The sequence below is a fragment of the Mastacembelus armatus genome, chromosome 16, assembly GCF_900324485.2.
Source record: "Mastacembelus armatus chromosome 16, fMasArm1.2, whole genome shotgun sequence".
NCBI classification, from domain to species: Eukaryota; Metazoa; Chordata; class Actinopteri; order Synbranchiformes; family Mastacembelidae; genus Mastacembelus; species Mastacembelus armatus.
Genome location: NC_046648.1, coordinates 11,689,549 through 11,706,004, shown reverse-complemented (window position 1 = coordinate 11,706,004; position 16,456 = coordinate 11,689,549). Strand labels below are relative to the sequence as shown.

The 16,456-nt window shown below is 39.9% G+C and overlaps 1 protein-coding gene across 2 annotated transcripts in view; it reads right to left on the bottom strand.

Moving 5' to 3' along the window:
• grik2 (glutamate receptor, ionotropic, kainate 2) overlaps positions 1–16,456 on the bottom strand; it is a 278,051-nt gene that overhangs the window by 141,032 nt on the left and 120,563 nt on the right. For both annotated transcript variants that reach the window (XM_026293759.1, XM_026293760.1), the window contains one exon: positions 15,635–15,808. In XM_026293759.1, the coding sequence (XP_026149544.1) occupies positions 15,635–15,808 (174 nt within the window). The remainder of the gene's footprint in view (positions 1–15,634; positions 15,809–16,456) is intronic.

Sequence of the window (16,456 nt, the reverse complement as noted above, 5' to 3'; positions counted from 1 at the left end):
CTAAGGCTTTTACTGCTATGCAGTTTTATATTCTTTTCAAACCACACAGTGATGCAAGTTCTCCTTGCAAAGGAAGCCCATCTGACATGGTGTCATCATGCCCTTCCAAACCTGGGTTGGGCAGCACTTGCATTTGGAAATCTCTGTCAGGCATCAGAAGTGATTGGATGTTACTGCCATTTAGATAGCATTTAACTGAATTGACACAGTGGTGGTTGATTGCTAGCCCTCTGAGATACATCCTATATATACATATCCTACATATACATATGTACTGTTAATAGGTTAAAATCTTTCTCTCACTACAAACTTAAGACTAATGTACAGTCTAAAATAGCACTCAACAAATAGGCACTAAACCCAGACATATTTGTTGGCTTTCAAACCTTTGTTTGCAATATAAATGTAATATTCTAAAAGAATCATGAATCACTGAAAGAATGACATATTCTGTACTTTTTGCCCTTTCTCTTCACTGCAGAGGACTTACAAACTATAAATTCCTCTTGGTACAGACAGGACCAACAAAGACAGTGTGAATAACACATAGTTAATCTATTTAATTGATCCCCTCTTATTCAAAGCATCTATGAAGGACAAAACATACAGGGTGCTGCCAGCGTGTCTAGTCTTTATTGCCTTTAATGAAAAGCATTTTATCAACTCAATCTTTAGTGTAAATAGTTCAGTGACATGTGTCAGTTAGGTTCCCAGTGTAACCGCTGAGACCGTGTCCTTGCTAATGCAGATACATTTGAAAAAGCTGTTTCTTTTGTTTTATTTTTGCCTTTTGACTCTCCTTAGTAATGGGTAAATAAAGAGAATCTATTTTGATCCAGCAGTGGTAGAAATATTAACATGTACGCTATGATTGTACACTTATCTAACCCACAAAACAGAATGCTCCATAAGTCTAATAACATTTCCACATGCATACAAGCACTTGTTTCAGATTTCAATTCAATTATGTATTCCATCTGATTGTAAGGCAAGAAATCATAGATTACAAATTGCTAGACTGATAATTACATGCAAATTAAGTCGGAAAAACTAATACTGGCTAGAGCTAAGTTACTACACAGCACTTTTCATTTTGTCCTCCACCGAATATTGACTGTTTTTTGCCACTAATAACAAATCACAGACTAAGATTTTTAGACTGCAGCTTTCACAGTTGTATACTACCAACACAATGCTCCATGTTTTCACTTTCAGGAAACCTGAGTTCAATTTGATTTCACCACCTCAGTGACAGCTGCATCACCAGAGAGCTGAACGTCAGTCCGTGTATTATTCAGCAGCCAATGAAGCAATGTACTTGGCTGGATAAAAACTGTGAATTAGAGTAGGCGATGACAGACCGTAATAACAGCTCTATCCTGTGTTAAAACTTCACTTTGACCTTGCTTATTGTGCATGCAGCAGATAGAGGGTCCTCAAGGTCCAGCTTTAATCCCTGAGGCCACAGGCTGAGAAAGAAACTATTTATCTGCTTAAACAGACTCGGTAAACCTGTGAGGGAGCCCTTTGATAAGAGTCTCTCACGGCGAAGGTATGAATAGCATCAACAGGGAACATGCCAGCAGAATACCTCACTTGCTTGAAATTTTTTTGATTTTAAGGTAAGAAAGTAGCAGCCCAGGGCCTTGGGTTTGAGCTACCTTTGTGTTAAAGAATGCCTGAGCATCTTCAGGCCTAAGTCTGACTCATTCTAGTTTGATCTGTTCCTTGATAATGTGTTGGGTAATAATGAGTGTGGCCTGTAGATACTGATGAGTCAGTGGTGGCTATGTTTTAGTTTTGCTACTCTGTTTAATTCACTGACCATAGCATGCAACCTGTCCTTAGTGTCCTTAGCCAGGAAACAGAACAGGGCTATTGCATAAGACAGTATCACCTAATTACTGCTGTGAATGCTGCGAAAAGACAATTAAACAAGGTAGAGGTGATTCAAAGAACATCTTACTAATAGCAATTTATAACCACAGCAATTTATAAACCATAGAGCTTATATAGTATATTTGTAAATATTTGTGTGTATGTTCTGTCCATACACATACACAGAGGTGTAAAAATACTTTCTGTATTTACATACATTATGTTTTTTTTTAAACATGATAGGGTTACGTACATACCTGTCTTTTTAGTCTTGCTACATATAGGCACACTGCACAGTATAGTGTATAATGTAGATATCATATGTGCACTGTAGGTATACAACTAATGCTGACTGTGTTGCAACCTGCATGTTATAGACACTCTGACGGCTTGAGATTGACAACCTCTGAATTCTGCTGTTGCTTGACTCATCTTAAACACATGCCACTCAACCAATTTTAATGCCCTCTGTTTATAGTAAGTATTACTTTCAAAAAGCTGAGATAGGCTCCAACAAATCCCAGCGACCCTAGTTAGGAATAAACAGGTATAGATAATGGATAGATGGATGGATGGAAGGATAAACATATAACCATATTTTTTGCACAGTTTTTGCTTCTAATGAAGGTGCGGTTGAGTGGAAAAGTAAAAAAGTCATCAGTCATCACTGTATATCTATCTTACTGCACTGACAAATTACTTGCCTTGTGTTTTGTACTCTGTTGATTCTTTTTGTTTGTTTTGTGTGTGATCATATTGTGCTCATTTTATGATACAAGCCAGTTCAAATATATTAGATCCTTTTCATTCTTTCAGTTTTCTTCAGTGTTCTAATCCTGCAGAATGTTTAACATAAAGCATAATACTGGAAGAATGAATCCATAATGTCTCCAGCTGCAGCCCTGCAACATATTTTAAGGGTGTGCTGAGTATATGCAGCACTGGTCACACACTATTCTATTATGTTTCGTGCAGTGCTGTAACTATCAAACCTGTCTTTTTCTACTGTGAGAGTACACTGCAAAATGTGGTGAGAAAAAAAGAAAGACACCCAGTGTTGTATTTGATCTAGCTCAAACCAACACAAATGAGTTTTAAGTCTTTAAAGATTTGCTAATTAAAAAGACTCCTATTCTGTGAGGCATATTAATGCCCAGGCCTGGAATGGACTGTAGACATGACTATGAACACAGCTTTGCCATATTGCTTTAGTAGCAGAATCACCATCCCGTGACTAAGACACACTGTCAGGAGGACTAATAGTCTTAACACTCAAGCGAATCTGATGAGTTTTTCCCTGCAAGCAGAAAATGAGCAGAGAAAGGAATCTGCTAGAAGGATCCCCGGAGCACTGCTTTGTGCATCTGCAAACTTTCTCAGCATGGGCGGGATCAGGATGTTAGGATGTTGCATTGTTCAATGAGAGAAGTTTAGCATTATTTGTAGGCTTTAATATGGTTAGTGTGCTTAATTGAATATCATAGTGAAACAATATACTGTAGTGTATAGCCATCATTTGATATGCTGCCAACACTGACCGAAAGCAAGAGTAAACATGGTACTGTATTATCCTGCCAGAGTAACTCTTTTTTCTATTCTGTACAAAGAATTAATCTGGAATCTCTTCGACTGAGATGGATTTCCAGGGGCCGGGCCAATGAACGCAGAGTTAAACCAATCAGAGAAATGAAGAATATGGTGCAAGCAAAGACAGCGAGACCAGCGAATGCCGTGCAGTAGAGTAGAGACCTGTTTTAGAAAAACTTGCAGATTTGGGACTAGCATTGAGAAACGTTTGTTTCATGCATATGTGCAAGGCTTGTTTAACCCTCTACAGCACAGTGTTGCCCTTGGCAACAGAAAGTTTTTTTAAGCCCTATGCCCAGTACATGTAAACTTAAATGATGCCAACCAATCAGTGTTTTAAAAAGTATCGAATTTCAGTTCAATAAGATATGGGAGTCACTATCAAGCGTGATTTGAAGGCAGGACATCCTTTTCTGACACATGGTATAGGAGCACACATCGTGAAAAGAAGGTAAGACTATTTGCCCTAGTAATCATATTGGAAATGACATAAACTCTAAATGAAAATACATGTGTGTGTGTATGAAGTTGTAGAGAGGGTTTTTGTCAGGTTTTATGAAGTATTTTTTATTTTGCATGTTCAGAAATTCAGTTTTTCACTTTGTTGCCTCAGGGCAATGTTATGCAATGTTACGTCTTGAGGGAGACTTTGCTAACAGTGTGTTTGAATGTAATCATATATTATTTCATGCATTTGTGCACAAAACTAGCTTTAAATGCAATATTATTTTTATTCCTATTGAATTTTACTTCTTTTAAGACATTTTGACAGAAAAATGGACATAAGATTGTTCTATGGGAGGAAACAGCAGCAGCAGCATGTTGTGGAAATCCCATCTGACAGCAAGACATAGACATAGACACATAGACATAGCATAGACAGCAAGGACAGTGACGGAGAGTGGAGTGGAGAGAAAGGTTTGAACAGAACAGAAAAATAGGGTTTTAATTTCATAAAGCAGATAGCTTAAACTGTAGTTGTTCTGGTTGTATTTTCATTAGCATTGAGAGCTTACTTTTTATATATACTTTTTATAGACACTCAAGATACCAGTGACAGTGAAGATGAACAAGAAGATGACAATAACAACCCGCCTGAAGATGACAGCAGTTGTTCCAAAACCCCTCGATGGAAAACATGTTACAGAACAGCGGTGCAAGTACAGCCTGAAGCTTGAAGTTCTTCTCTCTGCAGACATCCTTGAGCTGATTGTTCATGAGTCAAACCTGTACAGCATCCAATGCGATCCAGCGAAGCCGCTTAACCTTACTGTTCAAGAACTTGAACTGTTCTTGGGCACTGTGTTGTACATGTCACTATTTGGTCTTCCTGTCACCTGCATGTTCTAGACCCACAGTAGGCGCATTTCACATGTTGCTGATGTGATGCCACTTGCACGGTGGGAGGCCATCAAAAAATCTCTCCATTTCAGCGACAACAGTTGCCAGCCCACAAGTGATATGGGTGACTATGATGAGCTGTACAAGATTCGGCCTCTCCTAAATCACATCCTCATGAAGCTGAAACAGCTTCCTATGCAAGAGACATTGTGTGTGGATTAGCAAATGGTGCCATTTAAGGGCAAGACCAAATTCAAGCAGTACCTACCCAGTAAACCAAGAAAATGGGGTTTAAACATATTAGTCCTTGCTGGACCAGATGGTGTTCCACACAATTTTGAAGTTTACACTGGGAAAGCTGTCCATCCACATGAGCTTGCAGATGTAGGCGCGAGTGGCAATGTGGTACTGTGGCTTGCAGTGCCAATACCAAAGAAAAAAAAATTCAAGCTTTTCTTTGACAATTGGTTTAGCTATTCATCTGCCCAACATGCGATTGTTCTGCCGATCACTGCCTCACATGCGGTTGTTCTGCCGATCACTGCCCAGCCACGTTGTTTTGAAGCTCCTTCAAGATAGAGATTTCAAGTTTGCTTTGCCTTTGTTTTTCACGTCTGGTTTTTCTCCTTGGTTTCTGTTCATGGACCTTCTCGTTTAAGTTAAGTATCTGCCTCTGTTTTGTATGTGTCTTTCACCATGTCTCGTGCTCTTGTTTAGCTCCCTGGTGTTTATGTTAGTCCCCTTTATTCATGCCTTGTCTCCCTGGTGTTCCTGTTTGCCTCATTCATGTCTTAGCCTTGTCGTGTGTCTCCTGCTTTGTCCCCTTTAGTCCGTGTGCTTGTTCCCTGCAGTCTGGTGTGTCCCCTTGGTGTGTGTGACCCCAGACCTTTGACCCTTGTTTGTTGCTTGTGTGGAGTCTGGTGTGTCCCCGAGGTGTGTGTGACCCCAGACCTTTGTACCCTTGTTTGTTTGTTTGGTGTTTGTTCCCCCTTGCAGTCTGGTGTGTCCCCGGTGTGTCCGTGACCCAGACGTTTGTCCCCCCCTGAACTCGTTCCCTTGAAGTCTGAGGTGTTTCCCGAACGTGTGTGTGGCTTTGACCCTCCTGTCTCGTCCCCTTGGCTCATGTTATCTCGTCCCTCTCGCTTGTGTGCCTATGTTCCTTGGTTCCTGTGTTCATGTTTTGGCTTTCTTTGAGTTATGTTTTGAATAAAGTTTCATTTGGTACTTGATGTACCAGAGTGGGCGTAATCCTTGGTCCGACTTCTAACCCCCCAGCAGCAACCCTGACAAAGGTGGTATGACAACAGGTCAGTCACCCTCCTCAGTAGCTACACTGGTGGTCACCCTGTCTCCTATGTGCACAGATGGGACAGAAGCCAAAAGGGAACAATCATGGTCCCATGTCCAGCAGCTGTATCCACATACAATCACCACATGGGTAAGGAACCAGTGGTGGGATTTCCCAACAGTATGAGGAGAAGAGGAAGAAGCAGGGACCCACAGCTCCCATTCGAAATCAGGATATCCGCTTGGACAATACATCACACTGGCCAACAATGTGTGACATCAAGGGAAGATACAGGGTTCCTGGGTGCACAGGAACACCAAAAGTGATGTGTATAAAGTGTAATGTGCACTTCACAGCACAGAACTTTTTTGTGAAGTTTCAAACAGAGTGACAGCAATGTCTCATAACATGAGAATAAATATGACATGACAATGGACAATACAAACTTAAACGTGTCAAGTCATATATGTAAAAATATGTTTCAAGTGTTTTTCAATTCTTTGTTTCATAATTTGTTGACATTTTTGGAAGATGTTCTGATGTTTTTATTGCTCTCTAACAGTCGTCTTATAATCTTAGAATTAATAATTTAGGGGCAATGAAAAAATATCTTGGAGTGTGGGGTCTGAAACATAAAAAAAAATCTTTTGGCAATAAAATGGCCCATAGTGATTCGGTAAATGATGTTCAATAATTTTTAACACATACCATCAAAATGTGTGCAGTAGATTTAAAAAAAATAATTAAAAGTCCAGCATAAATTTGCAGTAATATTTCAGCCTTACCTGCAGTCTCCCATGCACTCTGGTGGAGTATGTTTAAACCACAGTAGGATTGTTAGACTAATGACCTAACTGTTATTAGCAAGCTAAACTAAAATCTTATTCTTTTATTAACAATTTATTGTACGAGGTATATTGTAATCCTGTTCTGAATGAACTTTTACAATATTTAAAAATATATATATTTTAGTATTAAAAAGATAATCAATAGTACTAGACATTACTGCTGTGTATTGGTATTGGTAATGATATCATGATACAGGAGTTAAGATTCGTACTTCAGCACAGCAATGCTAGTGATGTATTGTCAGCATAACATAGTGTAACAATGCTCCATTGTTTTCACAATATTATGGAAACCTTCAAATCTTCACTGAGACAGCACATATCTTTGCCAATGAAATAAAATATTTACAGTATTTACTGGTTTATTTTACTTACACAAGTCAAGGTCAGTGGTAGTGTAGTGTACTGAGTTTCAACTTACGCCAGTCAGGTCAGAATTACTCACTCCTTTAATATTAGCTGTCATTTTATTAGCTGTATATCAAAATGGTGCATTGCTAGGATCTGGAAAGAGATGCAAACTTCAACCCTGTCAAATAGGTGTTGTAGGATGCTTCCTGTTTCCCACACTCTTCTGGGCTCATATAAAACCCAGCACTCACTACGAAGCACTCTGGATGAATTCTGTCCTGCCAGTCACTGCTCCTTGTCCTCACCAGCACTGCCATGCACCACCACCCTCTGCAAATGTAAGACCAGCTGCTGGAATAATGTCCCAGCAACATGTCACAGCCAAATTCTTGCTCCGGCATGTGGACAATACCAGAGCCAGATCTAAGCTTGTGAGCCAGAAAGCGAGAGAAGACAGAGATAACTTGGTGCACACAGAGAAGCAGATGGAAATAAACTAAGCTGAAAGGAGCTTCATCTAAGAGGCGGAGAAGGGTATGGTCCAAAAGCATCATCCCAACGGCAAGTGTGAGGTCACATCCAAAATGTAGACTAACCAAATCTCAGTTTCCCCCTAATGAGCAGGTTTCTGCTCTGTGCTGGCTGTCTGTATTCTGCTGTGTGCTTTGACAGGTCCAGCAGCCCCACTGCTCCAGACCTGAACTCTGCCCAGGGTTCAGGACCCACAATGCCACCCACCCCCACAACCAACGTGCTTCCCTTTAACTCACACGCCCCTTAAATCAGTCTAAGCCATGCTTTCCAGCATGTTCTGCCACTCAGGGAGGTCTCCAACGAGACAGCATGACTGACAGGCTGGAATAGGAACAGGCAAGATAGAGACAAAAAAAACATCTCTCAATCCATCCACCAGTCTCATGCTATTCCAGTTCACTCATCTCTTTTTCTGTCAATCCAACTTCCCCTCCAGCATACGCATACACACACACGCACACACGCACGCACACACGCATGCATGCACGCACACACACACACACACACACACACACACACACACACACACACACACACACACACACACACACACAGCCAAACAATCTTCGTAGAGAAATAAATTGCTCTTTAACAATTTATTGCTTCGTGAAGAACAGTGACAGGAATACATTCTGCAGAGTATGTCTCTCAGTCACCCAGGTATAATGGTATGCAGAGGTTAAACACATGGGGATCTCCACCAGTCAGTCAGAACTGAAGAAGCCTCACAGATGAGAATTGTAACTTAATGATGATGATCACCGGCACACAGCAAAATTGCCAGTATTAAATCAACTTTCAGTGTTAATTTAACACTAAAGTCTTTATCTGTGTCTACTAGTCACATACTGTATAAAGACTTTTTAGTGTTAAAGACTTGATTTTGCTTTGCAAGTCCAATTATGGATTACTTTATTGTGGCAGCTAGGGTGTTTTTTTTGTGTTTAAAGAACAAAAAAGTAAAAATGAGGCTTATTTATTTATTTTGTAAGTATGAGTTCTCTTCCTTCTCAGTAAGGAAGATGTTTCCCTGACTTTTTTTTAGGAGAATGCATTCATTTTTTATGTAATGAACAGTTTGGAGGAGAGACAGAGATGACATGCAATAAAGGAGCTCTACCAGGACATTAACCATGGATCTTGCCACTTCACAGACTGCCATGGTTCCCAAAAACTAATACAGTACTTTTGATCAACTGCATTCTCAAAGTGAAGATGCTACATTGTTAGAGTATTTCAGAAAGTGCTGTGATTTAGTTTGCACATCAGAAATGACTCAACCTGAACATCTGAATTAAATGGTCAAGTCAATGCTGACACATGAAAATACTGTTGATTCAATAGGTGATGAAGGTAGCATTGTTAATTTGTAAATACATTTTAAAATTATGTCTACTCTGCTGTGGTAAATGACTAAATGAGAAGACTAATTCATATTTATGTACAGATGCAAACCATAACATCTACATTCAGGTTTTTAAGTTCCAAATGGTCTTCAAAGCTTGTTTGAAATTAATTAGTAACTGAAAAGTACATGATGTACATATAAGCTGATCTTATATGACATTTTTTGCTGATAAGACTTCAGCTGATCTTCCTGCTAATAACACAGTGTAATTTCATCCTGTCTTCATTCTATCCATTCCCCGGTGTGCAACACATGCCGGTTTGAATGATGCTCAAATAATATGAATCCTGGAATGTCTGATGTCTGTGTGACATTTTTTATAACACTGCTTGGATCAAACTTTTCAATGACATCTGCCAAAAAGGAAATAGCTTTCCATTTAAATGTACCCACAGTTATAGCACATTTATGGTAATATAGAAATAGAACTGATTTACGGCAATGCTGTGGCTCTGAATACCAACCGTGTTTTTGAGCTGCAACAAACAAAGAGATGACCTTGATGACTGAAGGGTCAGCCTGTTTGCTTGGACAAGGCTAGCAGTTAACGGTGCCACCTGCCAACTTATGATAAAGAGAGGAATATTGAAATTACTGTCATGTGTGAGTATTTTTTCAATTTTGTTTCAATTTTGCAGGGCACACAATGAATCAGACAGCATCTAAAGCAATTAACATGGAGAGACATTATGGTAATGAGAACGTGGAGCTTGTAAGGTCACTCTCATCATGCATGTTAAGCCATGACTCAGGGCAAGGATTCTCTGCCACCAGATTAATTGAAGTTAACATAAAGAAATGAGGTGCAGAATTAGTTTACCTGATTGGTCACACAGACGTGCTGGATAAAAAGAAACTCTTTGGACCGAGAGATATGAGTTTATTACACCTCACAATTCATTACTACAATACAGCCACTGTTTTCTCACTGTTTCTGTTGTGTATGTAATGTAATGCATTGGAATGGACTTGATATTTGAAACTCTGCCATGAACAGCTTAGAGTTTCAGTTCAGCGATGACTGGGACGATATTTTTGAATATGGGGACATGATTGGATGAGAGGGCAGGTAAGTTGCACATTCTGCAATATCATAAGTTTGAGCATCACTTAGCTACACTTAGAACTGCTGACTGTGAAAACCACAGCCGATGATTCACATCATTTTCATACTCATCACACTTGTGAGTAACCAGTTGAAAGACAGCAAAGGTTGTTTAAAATTTTTGACCAGACAGTAGGAAGGTTTTCTAATTATGTTTTTGTGTTAGAATGTGCATAGTAAGTCAAAGTAGAAGTGCTAGGTGGTTTAAACTGCTTTACTCTTGTTAATGGAGTGTCCCAAGGTTCCATGCTTGGCAAATAAAAACAGACATAGAGACCTAAAAACAAACACATAGAGGCTGTTTATATCACCAAATAGCTACTGGGATTGTAGTGCAGTTGCGTTCACAGAGACAGAAAAATTAATTTGCACTTTCCTGCAAGTTTGAAAATTGGCTGGCAGGAATTTGTTGATGTGTCCAAAATCACTTCATAGTTACTATCTAGTGAACTATAATTACACACAGCCATCATTCGACTATGAAGTCTATGCTCCATATAAAGATTCTTAGGATGAAATGGAACGTGTGAGTGTATATGACATATTCCGTACTTTCTGCTAATAATCCAACAATGCCATGGATAGGTGCGAAGATTACCTAATTTATGAGAGATGATGAAAAATGATGACAATTAATACAACGTACCACTCATTGGATTGGAACCAATCCCAGCTGACACTGTATCGATCACCAGCCCTTTCACAGGGCTGACACATAAAAAAGGAAAAACACTCATATTCACATTCACACCTATGGGTAATTTAAAGTCACAGTGAACATAACCTGCATGTGTTTGGACTGTGGTAGGAAGTTGCAGCATCCACAGAAAACCCACACAGAAACAGGGAAAACATGCAAACTCTACAGAGAAAGGCAACAATAGAGCTTTTTTCAATGTCAGCATTGTCAAGACGGTTTGTCAAGCTACTCAGCCATGTTTCAAGGGTCATCAAATTTCCATCCATTATCTACTGCATTCTTCAGCTATCCTGGGTCACAGGGGAGGCTGGAGCCAAGTAGTTTTCCTCCAAAATTTGCACAAACTCTGATCGAGATCTCAGGAACTGTATTTCTGATACCTAGAGTAAAGGGTTTGCACAAAGACACAAACCATAAACTATAGATGGTATGAAAATTGTTTATTTAATCTCTTATGCTTTCACTATTTTGTTCTTTTACTCGACACTTGATGCTGACTGTTCCTGTCACTGCCCAATATTTAATTCCACGTCAACCTACAGTGGGTACGGAAAGTATTCAGACCCCTTTAAATTTTTCACTCTTTGTGTCATTGCAGCCATTGGCCAAAAAGTTCATTTTATTTCTCATTATTGTACTCTCAGCACCCCATCTTGACCGAAAAAAACAGAAATGTAGAAATTTTTGCAAATTTATTAAAAAAGAAAATCTGAAATATCACATGGTCATAAGTATTCAGACCCTGTGCTCAGTATTGAGTAGAAGCACCCTTTTGAGCTAGTACAGCCATGAGTCTTCTTGGGAGTGATGCAACAAGTTTTTCACACCTGGATTTGGGGATCCTCTGCCATTCTTCCTTGCAGATCCTCTCCAGTTCTGTCAGGTTGGATGGTGAACGTTGGTGGACAGCCATTTTCAGGTCTCTCCAGAGATGCTCAATTGGGTTTAGGTCAGGGCTCTGGCTGGGCCAGTCAAGAACGGTCACAGAGTTGTTCCGAAGCCACTCCTTTGTTGTTTTAACTGTGTGCTTAGGGTCATTGTCCTGTTGAAAGGTGAACCTTTGGCCCAGTCTGAGGTCCTGAGCACTCTGGAAGAGGTTTTATTCCAGGATATCTCTGTACTTGGCCACATTCATCTTTCCTTCAGTTGCAACCAGTCGTCCTGTCCCTGCAGCTGAAAAACACCCCCACAACATGATGCTCCCACCACCATGTTTCACTGTAGGGATTGTATTGGGCAGGTGATGAGCAGTGCCTGGTTTTCTCCGCACATACCGCTTAGAATTAATGCCAAAAAGTCCAATCTTGGTCTCATCAGACCAGAGAATCTTATTTCTCATAGTCTGGGAGTCCTTCATGTGTTTTTTGGCAAACTCTATGCGGGCTTTCATGTGTCTTGCACTGAGGAGAGGCTTCCGTCGGGCCACTCTGCCATAAAGCCCCGACTGGTGGAGGGCTGCAGTGATAGCTGACTTTGTGGAACTTTCTCCCATCTCCCTACTGCATCTCTGGAGCTCAGCCACAGTGATCTTTGGGTTCTTCTTTACCTCTCTCACCAAGGCTCTTCTCCCACGATTGCTCAGTTTGGCTGGATGGCCAGGTCTAGGAAGAGTTCTGTCATCCCAAACTTTTTCCATTTGAGGATTATGGAGGCCACTGTGCTCTTAGGAACCTTGAGTGCTGCAGAAATTCTTTTGTAACCCTGGCCAGATCTGTGCCTTGCCACAATTCTGTCTCTGAGCTCCTTGGGCGGTTCTTGGGCGGTTCCTCCAGAACCATCTCAAGGAGGATCAGAAGAAATGGACAGCATGTGAGTTAAATATGAGTGTCACTGCAACGGGTCTGAATACTTATGACCATGTGAGATTTCAGTTTTTCTTTTTTAATAAATTTGCAAAAATTTCTACATTTCTGTTTTTTTCTGTCAAGATGGGGTGCTGAGTGTACATTAATGAGAAATAAAATGAACTTTTTTGATTTTGGCAAATGGCTGCAATGACACAAAGAGTGAAAAATTTAAAGGGGTCTGAATACTTTCCGTACCCACTGTAGATAGATAGATAGCTTTATTAAGACTATACACACTCAAGAGTCTATCTATTGTTTGATTCCAAGTTAAATTCATTCCTGTATTCCTATACTTTTACAAATATTGACCTAAACATCACTATTTGATCAGTGTGGGACCTGCAGTTATTGCCAAACAATGTTGCCTCCACTGCTACAGCTGGCCAAAGATGTCACCTGCCTGTATACTGAACATTAGCTGTCTTTTAGTTTAAATTACAACTTAAATTTATGTTTTCCATACCAGTCAAATTGCTGACTGACAAAGTACTGTAGTTTAAGAAAGTGAAGTCTGGATTGCTCACGTAGTAGAATCTGTCCTGATCTGTGAGTTGCTGACAAGTTTCAGTACATCAGCAGTTCACTACTTAAGCACACCAAACCGTAAATACAGAACACAAATTAAGCTGTTATTCAAATGTTTACTGAACCTTTCACCGTGTCAATATGCATTAGCTGCTGACTGATTGCCATTTGTCTAATTAATCAATTCCCACCTTCAAACCCATATGCCATTAATTCACTGATGAGCAGGGTCACAGCACATAAGCTGCTGATCCAAAAATAACTATCCAGTTTGGCTCACAGGTTGACTCTCAATGCTGCAGCATACAATAGAACAAGAGAGATAAATATAAACACAAAGATGATGAGAAAGACTTTTTTTTATTTTGCCTCATTTCTTCTTCTTTATGGAGACTTAAGACATAAAACTGACTCTAGGACTCAATGGAGCAGCTTGTGCTGATAGCTAGTAGCTATAAAGGCACTCTCTTTTTGTGTTTTGAAAAGGTCCAGTTATTACACACACACAGTCCATTTCAGGTCTCAAGTGGGAAAGAGTATTGATTGAGCCACAAATTCAACAAAAGGGGCTTAAAGTGAGTAACACCCTCTCTTCAATATCAATCCAGAAACATGACTCAGCAACATCTCACTGTTTTAAAAAAGAAGAGAATCTGTTATTCCCCAGAGGTAAGCCAGTGTTTTCAATCAGCAGCCAACATGTTGCCACTGCTGCCACTGCTTCCAGCTGGAATCAGACCAAGTGGCTACATTCGCCTAACATTTAACACCTCAACAGTTCTGGGAATAAAACACAAGGACTCTGATTTCATTTCTGCCTCCCTTAACCCACCTTTTGTCCTTCTTCTCTTTTTCATTCATTCCCCTCATCTAATTTCCTCCATTACTCTCTTTTCCTTCCCATTTCTTCTCTCTGGTGGGTTGACATATTTTGGCAGCGTTCCCAGATAAAAGAGTGGTATGAAAGCTGTGTGGAGGAGCATTTATTTCAGGCGTGTGCTCTGATCAGAAAGGTTTCAGATCACAGTGACAGACACTCTTCTTATCGCACCCAGGGCTCACAGCTCAGGGCACCAATGTTTTCCATTTGATCCCGTAAGGATGACTGGAAAGTTACAGTAAGAGAAGCCACAGCACATGCAATATAACAAGTCTATTATATCCAGAACAATGCTCTATATCATCTGTGATTTTATTTCCGTAAAAAAACAGCAAGCAGCAGGGTAATACTGGAATAACACTTGGAAATTCTAGTTGCCTCAAAGAGGTTCAGAGACAAACCAAGCTCTCTAAAGGGTAAACCACACTTTTTGAAGCATCTCTGGAACGTTTCACACGCCTGTCACTTGGCCATTTCAGGCAACAGGTACACTTCTGTTTTTATAAACCCATAAATCTGCACTGTCGGCATGCAGTTGACAATATACAATCCCCTCTATTTTTATGCTCGAAGACTATTGTCTTACTATTTAATGTTCACTCTATGTCCACCAGAGGCTATGGTCAGTTGATTGAACAGACTGTTGTCAGATTCGTTCTCTAGCTTTTGTAGTTGTAACATTTCAGTGTTTATCATTTTCATCACAACATTGTAACCCAGAACACTGTACTTGTTCTAGCATAATTTTCTATTGGTATGTAGTCAGATAAATGACAAACTAAGATGAAAATATATATTTTTGGCAACTGCCAAAAAAGACTGTGTATTCCTACAGTCATTCATACAGTAAGTGAATATCACAGTTTAGAGACACAAGCTGCTCCAGCACTGGCATGTCTAATGGAGGTCCAGCAGTAAGATGGAAGTGGCTTATGTCCAACTGATGCAACAAAGGTGGGATGTGATGCTGCCATATCCAGTTGACATTAATGGATAGTTACTCCAACATGTTTTACCCTTTTTACTTTTCATTTCGCCTGTTTCAGATTATTATTGTTCTTGATATCTACAGTCTTGATATCTGCAGTCCAGTTGAAGGTTCTATTATTATTATAAGAACACTTTGTAGGCAAACACAAAGCAACAATGTACTATGTTTTTCTTTCCATTCCAAACCAAATGACCCAAACTACAGGTGTGCAAGTGACCTGAAAAGACAAACATGGATAGCCCTGGTACATGATACATAAGGAGTTTGGATTTCATTAGCTACAGCCTGACTAAATGATGGACAGAGGGATTCATTCATTCATGACACATTAATTTTATCCATGAGACTCACGGTCATGAAGCCGTCCAGTAGACCAGAGTCAGGTTTAGGTGGTGCCTGCAAGCGTTCCATGGACCATTTCTCAATGATGGAGGCTACTTGGCTGTTCTCAGTGTTGAGGATCCTGAAGCCTGTCATATTAACACCACTGTATCGGTAAGGTTCTACATCCAGTGCAAACAGATCCTGGAGAGAAGGAAAAAATGTTAGTCACAGGAAATATATGAAAAAAACATATATATATTTAAAAAACTTAACAGTAAGTGAATAAAGCCCAGTATTAATGGGCTGTTCACTCTGCTGGGAGAATCAGGCTCAGGTCAGCAGTGGACCAGCGCAGCAGTGCGGGAAATGATAAGACACCCCTCTATCTGATACAACCTGCCCCACCTCATTCATGTTTGTATTTCACTTATCTTTCTATAAACCACCAGAGGGATTTTTAATTACAGTACCTTGTAAAAATTGTGCCACAGTGAATGGGTGCAGAGAGGAAGTACCTACATTGAGATGTTACTGAAAAAAAATCCCTTTTAGACACTGTGATGAAAAGCATAGACAATTAAATACCTGAAGAATTCAATTTCCAAAGGAATTTGATGTTTAAAAAGTAAAGGACATGGGAGAGGGAGAACAGACGGAAAAAGAGAGTGTTTTGATCCCAGGCAAAACAGCTTCTTTTGAATAAGAGTGGGATGGAGCTTCATAAAGAGTTTGATTTGAGTCTAATCTCTGACCTGGAACATGGACTGACAGCAAGTTTGTGCAGTCAGGGAGCTTAGAGTAATAATACAGAGTATGCACCCATTTAATTCACAGCTCACTTTTTTTTAG